The following is a 13,803-nucleotide window of genomic DNA, read 5'->3' as shown; positions in this document are numbered from 1 at the left end:
CTTCAACACTCCCCCGCGGACTGACACTCACCCGCATGAGTAACAAACGTCAGTAGTTCGCAACGCTACCGCCACGTCGAAACATACTGTAGCAACAAACCAGTTTCAACCGAAACCTGAGCATGAATGTCCTAACACAATGAATGGACCAGCAACACCCAGGAAGGTCTTCCACGCCTACCTGGCCCCTAACTCGGTAACTCAACCGACAACCAGTGACAACCGTACGTTCTAAATTGACTAGTTCTAGCCTTCAGCACTTCCACGTCTGAAGCCACCTCAGTATGCAGCACATACCGTTTTCCGCGCCATCGTTCGCCACCATGTGTACACTCATGATGCGAAGCGTTTGCTGCAGTCTCCGCTGCACGCACGAACGCTGCCGTGTGAACCACTGTCTCGTGATCACTGTCTCGTACTAAACGTGTTCACGCGCAAGCGCAACACTCCTCCAAGCAGTAGCATCGCTTGAGGCCTCCTCAGCACGCTACGCGCGTCGCTGTCCTAGGTTGCCGCCGAAGCGCGCAGATTCTAATTTAGCATGCGCTAACGTACGCCTCATACTAGTCACGGCGTTCCCGCATTGGCCCCTGCGTAACACCCGCTTGCTTCAGTCACCAAGTCCTATCACGCTAAGCGCACGTCTGCGCATACGCAATCATGTCTTCATCCGCAGTCAAGTTGGCGGTGTCTCACTTGCGCCATGAACAACACTCAAGAACCCCTCTCCGACAATCGCCAGCTCCCGCATGCTCCATGCCAAGCTCGAGTAAACAACCAAGGGCAAGCGCTACTGTACATTCGGTTCCCCTTGTTGTCCTCCATTGCCTCCATGTGGGTGCCGAATATCATACGGCACTCCCCCGTGAGCGGCACTCCATCGCTCGCTTGGGGTTAAGTGACTTGCTTCCCTAGCTTACAGCCGGCACTCTGGATAGCCGCGCTACAACTTGCCTCAAGCTTAAAGAACACCCGCTCCTTACAGAGCGCATACGCTTTCACCAGAGCATTAGACACTTCCCAAGATTCCAATTACTGTTGGTTGCAAGTCCGGTTGCAGCTACAATAGCCCGCTGCCTCATCACCAACTACCTGCGAAGCGGCGCATCCGCTCCAATCTCAATACGCACAGAAGCTCTCTCACGTATCACCACAGGCACCACTGCGTGTACTTGGGTTGCGGAACAGAGCTAGACTGCATCAACCACACTCTCTACTTGAGTACTGCAACATGTGCCTCTTCATGGCACCCAGCACAAAGCCTCCCGTCGACTGCTTTAGGCAGCTCCCCCGTTTCCCAACACACCATCAACACCGTCACTAGCAGTGTCACGCCACAGGTATACGGATTACGGATCCAGACCGCTCACCGCCCCAGCGCACACCAGGTTGATCAGACGCTGGTGAGGCATTCGGGCATGAAACTGCACTCTAGGCCCCGATCCCACAAGCGGTCGGTTGGACCAAGCGACCGGGTGTAGCTGTCACTACCGTCCAGATGACACAATAATATACCCTTGCATACCTAAAATACCAGGAAAGCAACCACTACCGGTATCAAAGGGCATACGGTACACGCAGTTACCAGCCCGCAGCGCCAGCTTGAGGCCCTGGACTACACAGCGGCACTCAGACTCCGTCAACACAAACGCATGTGGTCTTGTACCTCAGACACTGCGCAGCCACATACCAAGACGTCAGCACACTTCGTTGACACACCCCGAACTGCTGTTCAATTTCTTGTCACCACTATCGAGAAGGGGGTTTAGCTTCCATGCTGCAAGGATGCAACCGGATGTCATCTGTCCCCCATGCTGTGGGACCTTATATCCTAGCTGAGCGTGCAGCAGTTAAGACCTTGACACGCACACCATGAGTGCTGATCGTTCAGTCTCAATACCCCCCCCTCGAGCAGCACTCAGTCTCAGCCACGTTACCGACTGATACCAGCAAGCCCCTGCCAACCTCTGACACGGGCAACACCTCTGCTTTACGGCCCCGCTCAGCCACCAAACATAAGCAAGTAAGTGCCCTGCTCAAGCTCAGTGCCTTGCTGATGTGCTTGCTATCGCCATAGCTGACTGCCGCAGCCGTACTCACGGTCGTGCTGGATGGGCAGGGCGCCCACCGCCCCATGAAGTTGCGTACTGAGACAGTCGCACGAGCTCCCCCGCGTCCATTTGGCCGCGCCGGCAAGTCTCTCAAGATTTGACACTATACTCCAGTTGAGCCATGCCGAAGATCCTTGCCCAGTCGTCTTGTGGTAGACGAGCGGAATGTTCTCCAAGCGTTGGAATCCTCCGTAGTTCCTCTAGAGCTCACGAGGAAGTAATGATACTTATTCTGAGGGCTTCCTCCAACCCGCCAACGAAGCTTTGCAGGCTTTGGGGCTGGTTATGCCAACCATCACGCGAAACGTGACAGAATTTGCGCTACATATCGAGATTCTACGCCACCGCACGAGGCGGGGCTCATAACCTGTTGTAAATACTGCTGTTAGAGCTAGCTGACAGTGTTGTCTAGTAGGGTCGTTGGGTCATTGAGACTAGGGTCACCAGGTTGAGTCGCTTAGGTACAGTGGTGCACAGTCGCATCGTGTCCATGTAGCCTCTCGCTTGTACTCTCCTAACGTGTGACTTAGTCCAGGCCGGGCTTGCTCTCGGCCCTATACGCTCCTTAGACCATTGCACCGTCATGCATGGGGGAGGGGGCAGGCCGCAATCCCGCTAAGTCCGCTGCCCTAACTTCAACAGGAAGCGTAGACGTTTTGGGGGGCTTGGGGCTTAAGTGTAGATGCCGCGGTCAGGGTCATCTACGCATGTGTAGATGCCGGGTGCCTGAGGGCATCTACAAGATACGAGCACTGCATTGGGGCCCGTTTGTTGCCGCTCCCCGAAGTGCAAGCCCTAAGCCGCGGGTCTTCGACATCCTCAACTCAGGGCTCGTAGCGGCTCGTACCTTACTTGCTGGGGGTGGCCGATTTCCGGCCGAAAGAAGCCGTACTCCCTCAATCTTTGTTTCATACGGCGCCCCTGGGCCCAAAATGTGCCGTTTGAAGGGGTTTTGGGAGCTCCACCCCCAACCAGCCCCCCGAAAACGGACCTTTTGGAAGATTGGTACCCTCAAACATTGTCTGTGCAGAAAGGTAGCCGCCCGCCCCGGACGGCACCCGGTGCAGTACCGTACCGGTATCTTGTAGATGGTAATAATAATAATAATGGTACTCCCTGCGTGACAGGGCGTGTTCTGAGGAGGTAGAGGCGTGAGGGCATGAGAGACCACCACATTAGTGGTCTCCGCCACTGGGCCCCTGTCCCCCAAGGAGAGTGGGGAGGCTGGCAGCGCGCCTAGGCGCGCTGGGCCTGGTCCCACTCTCACAACGGGGCGTACTGTGCTAAGGTGGGCGTCCTGGCCATGGGTGACTGCAGAGTTCCCGGCGAAGAGCTGTAATGGCGGTAGTCGTGTGAACAGCGTGCTGGACAAGCTTTTGGCAGGTGCGGTGCGCAGATTGTGTTGAGCATCCGAGCGTGTTAAGCAGGGCATGGAGGTGGGTGGTAACGGTGCCGGTATGTCCGAGGCTGATGATTGTGTCCTGGTTGTGTATCACGTCCCATCCGGCGGTGCGGAGTGCGGTGGCAAGGTCGTCATGTTGTTGCAGTTTTTCTGCCCTTTTGTCCAGGTGATTGAGGTCAGAGCAGTAGCCCACTTCTATTACGTAGACTTTATGCGCGCTTCTCTGGAGTCGCGTGCGAGGCATATTAGTAGGCTGCCCAGATCGGGTCATGCGTAAGGAGGGGACGACCAGCAGGTCCGGGCGAAATCGTAGTCGCACGCTCTCTGGCGTGCCTGGCAGCACCCATGCGGGTATGCGTGTTCCCCCACTGTAAGCGGGGGCGTCCTTTCCTGCATCCATGTACATAACGCATCCGCCGTTCTGCCCTTGACTTACTGCCTTCGCGATCCGTTGAACGGCGCGGTTGTGCCTCGCGATGTACGCGGCTTTCATACGCCGGTGGGTGCAGCCGCCCAGGGTGTGCGTGCCACCGTCGTCGCATCGGCACAGCGGGCATTCGCCCCCCGCGCAGCCGGGTATGGGGTGTTTTACACGGGCGGCGCGCTTGGCGTTCCAGGAGAGCCCCCATCGGTATTTGAAGGCACAGCGTGCTTCTTCGAACGGGAAGCCATCGAACAGGTTTAGTCCATATCTAGCGTCAATGTGCTGCCTGGTAGCGTCCCACAGTTCTGCGTATAAGCCTGTTTTTGTGTATCCCTGGGCCGTGGAGGGCCGGGCCATTTTCTTCAGGTCGCGATTGAGGTCGTTGGCGTATCGTAACCGTTCCTCTACGTTGCCATTGTGCTCAACAGTTTCTCTCTTAGCAATCCAGCCCTCTAGTGTCTCGAACGGGTGCGAGTACAAGGTCTCCACCGCGTCCGGCGGGGTTTCTCTAGTCGCCACTGCCTGTGCCGCCTCATCGGCTTTCTGATTTCCTACGCACGTATCTGCTTGGTGTGAACGGACGTGATAGAAGTATGTCTTCAGACCTGCCAACCCACGTTGGGCCAGTATGTCAGTGATGGCCCCGAACATTTCGCGATGTTTGCTGACGTGTAGCGACTCGGGCTCCAGAATGGCACGGCGAAGGATAAGCAGGCTGACAAGGCTGTCGGTGTAAATCCGCAGGTGGGGCAAGTCAAGGTTGAGGCTAAGTGCCATGCGTATAGCCGACGACTCGCATCTGAGAATAGTGCTAAGGGGAGTGTCAAAAGCGATATCTTCATCTATATGCGTCGTGCGGTTTTCAGTTTCGTCCCAGATCGCTGCTCCCAGGCCTGTGTAGTCGCTCGAGTGTGGGACCTTGCTCCCGTCGGTGAAGACGGCGGAGCCACACGTGTGTGCGAGAGGAATGGTTATGGGGTAGAGGGCTGCGAGCTCCGTGGGGGTTGGGGGTGTGGGGGCGGCCGGGGGGGGCTGTGGTAGGGGTGTCGGGGTGGTGTGGGTGCGGAGGCGACGCTCCAGCTTCCGAGGGGTTTTGGGCCACGGTTTAGGTGCGTCTGGGTTCGGCAAGGGCTTGCGGGCGGCAGGCTGTGGAGTGTGTCCAAGGGCGCCAGACAGCGCCGCCGCTAGTCCATTCCCCAGGGCCGTGTTGAGAATTAACCGGCCGGGCTCGTTTGCCACACACAGGAGATGGAGTCCGCGCCGGTGGGCGGGGAGCTCCAGCGGCTGACCTAGGCCGGAGGCCATGGCGGCCCACGTGTGTGCCGGTCGGATATGTCCCAGGGCGTGGACCAGTGGGTGCTGGAGCCAGGCCGTGTAACCACTGGTTTCGCCATACGGCACGACCACGACTGACAAATGTGGAGCTTGCGCTGCCGCTGCCTCAGCGCTGGCGACCGCCCAGGCCATTGCCAGGTTGGTTTGTTCGGGCTGTGGTGGTGGGTGGAGGAATGACACATCGTGTAGGAGTCGGCTGTAGCAGTCGAGGGCGGCCCCGAACACTGCGTCCTCGGGGTGTGCCGTGTAGTAGGCCGGTATGTTGCCGGTAGCGTTGAGGGGGGAGGCAAATGCTTCTGTTGTGAACTTAAGATGGGAGGTAAGGGTGGACATTAGGTCTGGACAGAGGGTGACCTCGTGCGCTGGGTTGGTGGAGCTCTCTTTGTGGCGTTTACTGGGGCGATATCGTGTGAGCAGGGAGGCTACGGCGGCGGCGAATGCTTTCGGGGGTTGGGTGGGGTTGAGCGCCCTATAGCGGGCGTGGAGGAGGGCGAGGCGAGTAGCCGAGATGGATCCAACGCATCGGCCGTCGGGTCCGTATACTCTGGCGGTAGGGTCAGGGTCGGTCGCCGTGCCGGCGGCTAGACCGGGTGTTCGTGTGCCCAACTGGATACAATACTGACCTGTCGGATGAATGTCTGTGTCGGGGTTGCAGGAGTTGGTGTCAATGGTGCAGCACCGGAGAGTGGCACGTTTTCGTGCGGCCATGCTGGGTGCTGGGTCCCGCCACCGGCCCTGGCGCTGCTTGCTGGTGAGGTGGGTATCAAGCGCAGGGGGTGGGGTGGGGTCGGGGGGTGCTTCAGCTTGGGCAAGGGTGTACCGTGCCAGGGCGGCCGCCCAGCCGGGGTTCTGTGAGAGGGAGGAGAGCGGGTCTTCCGTGTCGGCCCAGTGCACCTGGGCCATAAACCGGCGGATGCCCTGTCCCCATAGCATACATGAGGGTTTTGTGGCGTTGATGGCGTCGTAGTTCTGTATCTTATAGGCGCTGAGTATACCGTTCGTGGTGAGGGTTGGTTGCCAGCGAACTTTGTAGCGGCAGCGGTCAGCCCAGGGGGGTTCTTCTGGCGGCGGGTCCAGTTTCCGTTTTCTCTTGGGTGGTGGGGCATTGGTTTTATGTGTCATGGGCCCACTGACAACCGCGGCAATGATGTCATCGCGGTTAGCCAGGTGGGCTGTGATGTGTTGTGCCGCTAGCTTCCCAGCGTCGGACTGGGGCAGTGCGCCATTTAATGCTGTGTCTCTGGCTTTGCGCCATGCAGGTCTGGCGCTTGGCTGCGCGGTCGCGCGGTTCCCTCTCTGCGCGGCTGCCGGTGGGAGGCCCCTCGCCGGCGCTGCGTGGTGCGTGTGTGGACAGCGGGTGGGGCGAGCGCTGCTTTTGCGGCGGTTGGGCGGTTTCGTGTGCGTGGGTGATGTGGCTGCGGTGGGGCACCCGTCTGGTAGCTCGAGCCGCTGGTGAGCAGGTGCAGCGACTGCTTGGTAGGGGCGGGAAGCAAGTAGTTCGTGGGTAGCGTGGGTGTGGGGGCCCGCCGCCTCGGCATGGGCTGGGACCCGCCTTGGCGGGATCCGCCAGGAGCCGGTCCATCGTGTGGTGCCGAGGGTTTTGCATTGTTTGACGAGCGGGGTAAACTCCCGTGCTGCGTGCATATAGAAAGTTAGGTCCCTCGTGGGGTCGGAAGGGTAATGGAGGGTGGATCCGGGCAGAGCAGCGTCATTGGCCTCGACTGCGGGATTGCGTGTCCGTGTGTCGTATTTGATGAAGTGATTGTGGCGTTGCTTTGCCGTTGGCTTTGGTTTGGCCTGCAGGACTTCCAAAGACGGCCGCGCCGGGGCTCCGGAGGGCCTCGGAGGTGTCGACTGCTGCCAGCGCTCCAGTAGAGAGGTGAGAGTGCGTTGGGGTATAGGTTTAGGCAGGTCGCCAGCTGTCCGAAGGTCTGTCTTGGAGACGCCATTGGGTAGGGCTCGGTTGTGCAGGGGGAGGGGTTTAGTACCGGCGGTCGGCTTAGGTTGTGTGTCTGCAAGTTTGCATAGGGTACATAGGGCGTGAGTGAAGCGGTTCAGGGCGCGCCTGTGCCGGTCTTTTACCCGGCCTTTTGGAAATCGCCGATCCAGCTGTACAGTGTCAATGATGTGCCGTCCCGTATTTGCGTCCACCAGGTCGGCCAGGTTCAAGCCAAGGTCTATTGTCAGGGGGCTGATCCAGTCAGCTCGCAGGTAAGCGGGCGTGCTCGCCTCAGCGGCTCGGAGTTTGGACACTAGTGTTGGTAGGGCGGCTGCAAATTCCTTGCCTTGCAGCATGGCCAGCAGGTCGTGGTCTTGAAGGAGGGTGAGTTGTTTCAGGGTAACAAAAAATTTCCCCGCTCTTCGCATGTCGTGCAGCGGGAGGTCGCTCCCCGCCTGCGCCGCTTGGAGGTGGAGGAGGCGGCGCGTAATTACGCCTAGCCTGCCGTTATCGTTCAGCGAAATCATGAGCAGTCTGGAGGCGCGTTGTACATACTCTTCGCGGAGCGAGCCTATTCCTAGGCCCCCCATCTCGGCAGGCAGAAGGATGGCGCGGGTGGCGCAGTCGCGTGGTAGGCCGACGCACCGACGGGTGATACCCGCGATTTGGGCGTCCAGTGCCCGGATATCGTGTTGCGTGTATGCCATGGCTGGGAGGGAGTAAGCCACTTTTGCTTTGAGGCATTGTTTGATGAGCATGTAGCACTGGCGAGGGAGTTTTTTGTACTTGCTCAGCTCTTCGCCGGACGGCACCCGGTGCAGTACCGTACCGGTATCTTGTAGATGGCTTTAGGCCCCCGGCGTCTACACAGCGTAGATGACCCCGCCCGCGCCATCTGCGCCCAGAACATTTTCCCTAGGGGCACGCCCCCCAAACCCCCAGAACATCTACGCTTCCTGCTGTCTAAGATACTGCCAAATCCGCCCAAAACGTCTACACTCCGTACATGCGCGGCCCCAAACCCCAAAAAACTTCTCCGCCTTCGGCGGATTTGGGGCAAATTTCTACAACGTAGATGGAAGATACGAGCACTGGCCCGGTGTCTCTCAGAGGGTCGGATTGGGGGCCATTTTCTTCCAGAAAGATCAAGATACGAGCCCTGCCTCAACTCCCAACTGCGCCCGGCGTGCCTGATGCGCGGCGCGGCGTGGTGCTGCAGGCACGGTGCTGCGGCGACCCCTCCAGCGGTCGAGCGGCAGCGCACTGCGCCGGGTGCGTCGACAACCGCATTATCAAAATGGGTAGCATGCCTTACACTTCATAGTCAGTCCATGACTGGCGTTTGCGATCCCCAAGCCCAGCCAGACGGGGCACTTCTGCAGTGCCATGTCACCACCTGACCCACGTACCAATTGTAACCTGCCTTAAGTTCCCAACACCCTGCACCAAACCCACTCGAACAAGTTGCTTGCCAGCTGCCTTGAGACTTCCCTCCAAGCAACCGACGGTCCCCGCACCATGCCCGACACACTGCCGCACTGCAAACTGGCACCACCACTTCACCACAACTACGTCCGAGCCGCAGAGGGCATGGTGTACCCAGGCAGCTCTGCCGCGTGTGCGCGCGCAAACTCCAGCACCGCGTCCTGCGCGTGCGTCACCCACTCCACCATGCCGCCGTCCACCTCGCGCCCGCCAGCCGACAGCTCCGCCAGCGCCACCTCCAGCAGCGTCTCACGCAACTCCGGGAAGGACTCGTTGTACAGCAACTCGCTCCTGCGTAGCGGTGTGATGCGGCAATGAATGGTTTGAGCAGGAGCAGAAGTGCAGAAACCGGGCTACACTGAGGGCTGTCCACCACACACACGTCCTTCACACAAGAGTCCATCCGACATCCCGAACCCAACCCACCACAAACATGGAAGGCACGCTGCAACCCCAGGGCTCACCAGGGCTCTGTGATGAAGGACAGCAGGCACTTGATGTCTCCGGCCTGGTACTTGGGCGCCAGGCTGTTCAGGTAGTTGGCATGCAGCCCTACCAGCGACCCCAGCCGCGGCGCGTTCACCGCCACCCGCCCCAGATACATCAGGCTGTGCACACGCCCCTCGCCGTCCAGCGTGATGCGCGTGAGCCCGCGCTCCGACGCCGTCTTCATCTCGTAGCCGCCCTCCGGCGCCGCCGTGGAGGGCCGCTGCAGCGCCGCGGGGCAGCCCGCGTAAACAAAGTAGTTCCCGCCGGGCAGCGAGCAGCCCACCGCGCGCGCGCGGTGCAGCGCCGGCGGCGGAGCCGCCGCCGTCGCGGCGGGCTGCGGCTCGTCTGGTCCGGCGTTGAAGAAGGAGACAAGACTGGAAGCGAGGCGGGAGCCGACGTCGCGACTGTTGTAGTGCTCCAGGTGGGTGCCGCCGTAGCGCCGCGATAGCTTGGCGAGGGAGCCGCCGGCGTATATGGCTGGGTCGTTGGTGCGGAAGGCGCCGTCCACGACCAGGCGGCCGTCGAAGACCAGCGAGGCGTCGTTGAGGCAGGTGAAGAGCGAGCGCGACACGGAGGGCGGCTCGCAGCCCACCACCAGGTCCACGGGCAGCTCCTGTTGGAGAGGGGGTGCGAGCAGGGATGGAACAGGGGAAGACTGTGAATACCAGCCGAAACTAAACCAAACCAAGCCAAGCTTGGGGGATGAATAATGGCAGGAGTGAGAAGGTAGGACTGTGGAAAGCAGGCGACTGCACGGGGTATAGGAGCAGCGCGACATGCCGCCCTGGCGCTTGACATTTTGCCCCGCATCCCCACGCGTCTGGGCCCTGCATCCTCTCATGCTGCCCACGCCCATCCTCCTACCCCGCTCGCGCACACCACCCGCACATCCTTTGCCCCGCTCACCTCCCGCGGCCCGGGGTCAGCCGGGTCTATCAGCGTGGCGCTGGCGTGCAGCTCCGGCCCCACCGGCTGCACAACCGACAGCCCCGCCAGGTCGCGCGGCTCGGGGCTGGGCAGCGCCACGCCCGCCTCGCCCGCCAGCGCGTGCAACACGCCCACCAGGGGCGGCTGCTGCCCCGGCGGCGCCACGAACCGCGTCTTCTCGCCCGCGCCCTTGGCCTCCAACACCGCCAGCGAATGGTACGCGCCCATCGCATTCCCATACACCAGTATGCTGTTCATCACCATGGCATCGTTCATGCTGAAGTCCGCCGCCAGCTCCAGTTCTGTCACCAGCAGCCCCGCAACCTCGGGATCCGCCTCTGCAAAGCGGTAGCGGCTCTGGTCCTGCAGCCCCGCCGCTAGGACCAGCTGGTTGTAGAAGATCTGGCTGCCGTCGCTGAGATCCAGCAGCTTGGATCCGCGATCCAGGCCAATGACCTCGGCGTCCAGCAGCATCACGCGCGCCTCCAGGCCCAGGCGCGCGATGACGCCGGCGGTGAACTGGCAGGCCATGCCGCCCACCTTGATGCCGCCTGGCGCCAGCAGTGTGAGGTAGTTGAACTGCAGCTCGGGGTCCAGCAGCAGCCGCTCCACCACCGCCAGGCCGCACTCGCTGGCACCTACCACCACGATCTGGAGGGAGCGGGCAACCAGGGGCGAGTGGGGTAAGGCAGGAGGTTGGGGGCCAAGCGAAGCAGACCCACGATGGCTGAGGGAACTGGCATGGTGTTAACCTTGCTGTTTCGGCTATGGTCATTTCGGACTTTCATGACACCCGGCACACCATAACGTAATCCTATTCCATCCTCTCCCCTCCTCCCCTTTCCATTCCCCCCCTCCTCCCTTCCCTTCCCTTCCCCACCCTTCCCTTCCCTTCCCCTGGCCGCTCCGCTCCTCATCCCCGCTCCTTCTCGCTCTGCCTTCACACGCACCTGCGAGTTGACCGACCGCCGCCTCTTGAAGGCCGCCTGCCGCGTGAACACGTACAGCGCGAACTCCGCCTGCAGCTGCTTGTCGCTGGCGGTGCGGTGCCGCGGCGCCACCTGCTCCAGCACCTCCAGCATGTCGGGCGGCTGCTGCCCCGGCGGCAGCGCGTAGTAGAGCGCCGTCTTGCCCAGCAGCCGCATGGTGGCGGCCACCAAGGTGCGGTGCCGGTGCACGAAGATGGGGTTCATGGTGTACATGTCGATCTCGCCGTGCTGCTCGCGCGGCTGGTAGCCGAGGTCCACGTGATTGGAGAGCCCGAAGTTGGCCTGTAGCAGCTCCAGGTCCACCTCCGGGTTGACGGTGACAAGGCCAACCAGCTCGCCCTGGCACAGCGCCACGGCGGCGCTGCCGGCGGCGGCGGCGCCGCTGAAGGAGGCGACGATGTCGTCGGCGTTGGGCATGCCGGCAACCAGCGACGCGACGGCGTCCAGGTCGCCGGGCTCGCCCAGTCGCACCGCGAAGTCGGGGATGAGCGCGTGGCGGTGGAACATGAACAGCACCTCGGGGAAGAGGCTGCCAGGGTTTGGCGCCACGCGTGTCATGGTGCCCATGAGCGCCGGCTCGCGGCTGTCGTGCGGCAGCGTGACCACGCAGTACAGCTTGTCGGTGTAGGCGGCGAAGGCGGGCGTGAGGAACTCAATGGCCTGCGCCTCAAAGGCGGGGTCCATGCAGAGCATGGTGACGGCGAACAGCGTGGGGTCGGCTGGCGGGGCCTGGCCGGCAAACATGGCCAGCATCTCTGCGCGCGTCTCCTCATCCGTCGGCTCCGCCGCCGCCAGCAGCTGCGCCTCCGCCTCCTCCGAGTCGTCCGCCTTGTCGGCGCCAGTGCCAGGAGCGGCGGCACCGCCCTCTCCCGCACCCTCTCCCGCGCCCTCGCCCTCGCCCTCGGCCGCTCCCTCCCCGTCCTCGCCCTGCTCCGGGTCCGTCTGCATACCCGCCGACACGCCGCCATTCCCGCCCTGGCCGCCGGCCTCTCCAGCACCCTCGCCCTCCGCCTCCTTCTCCTGCTGCCGCTGGTGCCGTAGCATCGCCAGCTTCTGGCCGCGCACGCTGTCGCGCGCCGCCTCGTACTGCTGCTCGTACACCTCGGGCGGCAAGAAGTTGTCGTACGCGTGCAGGTCGAACGTCTCCGCCAGGCTGCCCGTGTCCACGTCGCTGGTCATGACGATGAAGCCCACCAGCCGCCCCTCCGCCTCAGCCACCAGCACCCGGTTGCGCTCGTCCTGCCCCGCCACCACGCGCGTCAGCGCAAACGGCTCGTGCGGGCGGCTGGCCTCCGGTAGCTTGGCCAGCGCCGGGAAGGCCACCTCGCAGCGCTGCAGGATGGGCAGCATGTCGTCGTGGTCCTCCACGCGGGCGGGCCGGATGGCCAGCGGCGGCACCACCGCGTCGCGGCCCGCCTCGTATAGCACCGCGCCGCTCTCCTTGTGCGCGCCCACGCGGCTGAACACCGCCGCCAAGCCTTTGGGGGGGAGCAGGGGGCCCGGGGCGTGCTTACTTAGGCGTGGGTGAGAAGACGGGCAAGGTGCGTGGATGTACGGTGTAGGCTAAGTTGGCGGCAAAAACTGGACCGGTTGCGGTCCCATAGCACAAACTGGCCAGTCCAGTCTCACGGCCCAGCCCCCTAGCCTCTGCACGCATGCCGCATGCCCTTTACACGGCGCCATGGCACCCCCAGGCCTCCCTTGTAGCCAGCTCCTCTGCCGCCAGCCCTCACTGCCGCCAGCCGCCTAGCCTCCCACCTGGCTCTGTGAACGACAGCTCGCCGCCCGCCACCATGAGCAGCGTCTGCAGCGAGGGCATGTGCAGGAAGGCGGTCCGCAGCAGCGCCGCCGACGCCTCAATCTCCGACAGGTGCGCGGTGGCGCACACACGCACGAAGGCTGTGCTGCCCAGTTTGAAGCGGGAGGCCGCCGCCTGTTGTACCCAGGTATCCGCGCCCGGCCCGCCTGACCCCAGCCGCGTGCATGACACGTCATCCCTGCGGAGAGTAGAAGCGGTCGTCAGTTCGGTACAGGTGGAGGGCGGTGCAAGTGGTGCATCGACGCAGGCACTTCACCACGCTGTCCGCAACGGTCTTTGTGCAGCTGCCAGGGGCAAGCTGATGCATGGCCGGTGCTGCATGCTCACGCTGTATCAGCCCTAACCCGCCCACCGCGGTATGCCCCACCACGGCCCTACATCCTCCCGATTCCTTGCAGCGATATCTCACAGGCTTAGGTACCCAACCACCGTGTCCTTGTCGTCGACGGCCGTCAGATTTAGCAGCCCAGTGCCTCTGCGCATACACGAACACAGCGTGACATCCAAGTAGGTGAGGTCCAGTCCCAGCATCAGCCGGCTTGCGAGCTAAAGCTTACAGCAGTAATGTCGCATTCGCCTCCGCCTTGCATGCTTGCCGAACGAGCGCGTCGACGCTTTGGACATCGCGGGTCAGCGTCTGCCTTGCAGTTATGTTCGACATTTGCCTAAGCGCAATCTGCCGCGCACTATGTGCACAAATTTACAGACTAGCAATCATTCGGCAAGTTGGGAAACGGGGTCCTTCGAAGAAGCAAGGTTTGCGTCACTAACGACTGTTATCTTATTTTCAATTTACGTCATAACACATGGAATCATTAAAGGGCTATAACAGCACAGTCGCACACTCGGTGCTCGTTCCGGTCCTCATTCGAGCTGTCGAGAG

The 13,803-nt window shown here is 61.9% G+C and overlaps 3 protein-coding genes across 5 annotated transcripts; 2 read left to right on the top strand and 1 right to left on the bottom strand.

Annotated features, from left to right (window-relative positions):
- The first annotated feature begins 4,184 nt into the window (after positions 1-4,184).
- Positions 4,185-8,192, top strand: CHLRE_03g167644v5 (uncharacterized protein). 2 transcript variants are annotated; one of them, XM_043060818.1, is made up of 7 exons: positions 4,185-4,681; positions 5,183-5,410; positions 5,928-6,028; positions 6,532-6,610; positions 7,076-7,151; positions 7,427-7,483; positions 7,649-7,985. In XM_043060818.1, the coding sequence occupies exons 2-5, from the start codon at positions 5,354-5,356 to the stop codon at positions 7,145-7,147; spliced, it is 309 nt and encodes a 102-aa protein (XP_042925945.1). In that variant the 5' UTR covers positions 4,185-4,681; positions 5,183-5,353; the 3' UTR covers positions 7,148-7,151; positions 7,427-7,483; positions 7,649-7,985. The 2 variants fall into 2 exon arrangements, with proteins under 2 accessions (XP_042925945.1, XP_042925944.1); XM_043060817.1 differs by having other exon boundaries at positions 5,928-6,023; positions 7,076-7,595; positions 7,649-8,192.
- On the top strand, positions 4,185-8,192 carry CHLRE_03g167622v5 (uncharacterized protein). Of its 2 annotated transcripts, none has more exons than XM_043060816.1 (7): positions 4,185-4,889; positions 5,183-5,410; positions 5,928-6,023; positions 6,532-6,610; positions 7,076-7,151; positions 7,427-7,483; positions 7,649-8,192. In XM_043060816.1, the coding sequence occupies exons 1-7, from the start codon at positions 4,784-4,786 to the stop codon at positions 7,709-7,711; spliced, it is 705 nt and encodes a 234-aa protein (XP_042925947.1). In that variant the 5' UTR covers positions 4,185-4,783; the 3' UTR covers positions 7,712-8,192. The 2 variants fall into 2 exon arrangements, with proteins under 2 accessions (XP_042925947.1, XP_042925946.1); XM_043060815.1 differs by having other exon boundaries at positions 4,388-4,889.
- A 71-nt stretch (positions 8,193-8,263) lies between these two features.
- On the bottom strand, positions 8,264-13,716 carry CHLRE_03g167600v5 (uncharacterized protein). Its single transcript, XM_001703461.2, has 7 exons — positions 13,478-13,716; positions 13,330-13,395; positions 12,860-13,098; positions 11,063-12,579; positions 10,092-10,763; positions 9,161-9,798; positions 8,264-8,987 (listed from the first exon to the last, which is right to left on the bottom strand). The coding sequence occupies exons 1-7, from the start codon at positions 13,579-13,581 to the stop codon at positions 8,780-8,782; spliced, it is 3,444 nt and encodes a 1,147-aa protein (XP_001703513.1). The 5' UTR covers positions 13,582-13,716; the 3' UTR covers positions 8,264-8,779.
- Between the last annotated feature and the right edge of the window lie 87 nt (positions 13,717-13,803).

This window comes from Chlamydomonas reinhardtii, chromosome 3, assembly GCF_000002595.2.
Source record: "Chlamydomonas reinhardtii strain CC-503 cw92 mt+ chromosome 3, whole genome shotgun sequence".
Taxonomy (NCBI): Eukaryota; Viridiplantae; Chlorophyta; class Chlorophyceae; order Chlamydomonadales; family Chlamydomonadaceae; genus Chlamydomonas; species Chlamydomonas reinhardtii.
This window is presented reverse-complemented; position numbering and strand designations above follow the sequence as displayed.

Coding starts and splice junctions, on each gene's coding strand:
- CHLRE_03g167622v5 (XM_043060816.1), top strand. CDS start 4,784: ATGCGTCGTGCGGTTTTCAGTTTCGTCCCAGATCGCTGCTCCCAGGCC. Junction 4,890..5,182: donor TGAAGACGGCGGAGCCACAC/GTGTGTGCGAGA, acceptor TGCCACACACAG/GAGATGGAGTCCGCGCCGGT. Junction 7,152..7,426: donor GCCAGCGCTCCAGTAGAGAG/GTGAGAGTGCGT, acceptor TGCGTCCACCAG/GTCGGCCAGGTTCAAGCCAA.
- CHLRE_03g167644v5 (XM_043060817.1), top strand. CDS start 5,354: ATGTGGAGCTTGCGCTGCCGCTGCCTCAGCGCTGGCGACCGCCCAGGC. Junction 6,024..6,531: donor GGCCCTGGCGCTGCTTGCTG/GTGAGGTGGGTA, acceptor TGCGCCATGCAG/GTCTGGCGCTTGGCTGCGCG. Junction 6,611..7,075: donor CCCCTCGCCGGCGCTGCGTG/GTGCGTGTGTGG, acceptor TTTGGCCTGCAG/GACTTCCAAAGACGGCCGCG.
- CHLRE_03g167600v5 (XM_001703461.2), bottom strand. CDS start 13,581: ATGTCGAACATAACTGCAAGGCAGACGCTGACCCGCGATGTCCAAAGC. Junction 13,396..13,477: donor GCGAATGCGACATTACTGCT/GTAAGCTTTAGC, acceptor GTGTATGCGCAG/AGGCACTGGGCTGCTAAATC. Junction 12,580..12,859: donor GCTGTCGTTCACAGAGCCAG/GTGGGAGGCTAG, acceptor TCCCCCCCAAAG/GCTTGGCGGCGGTGTTCAGC.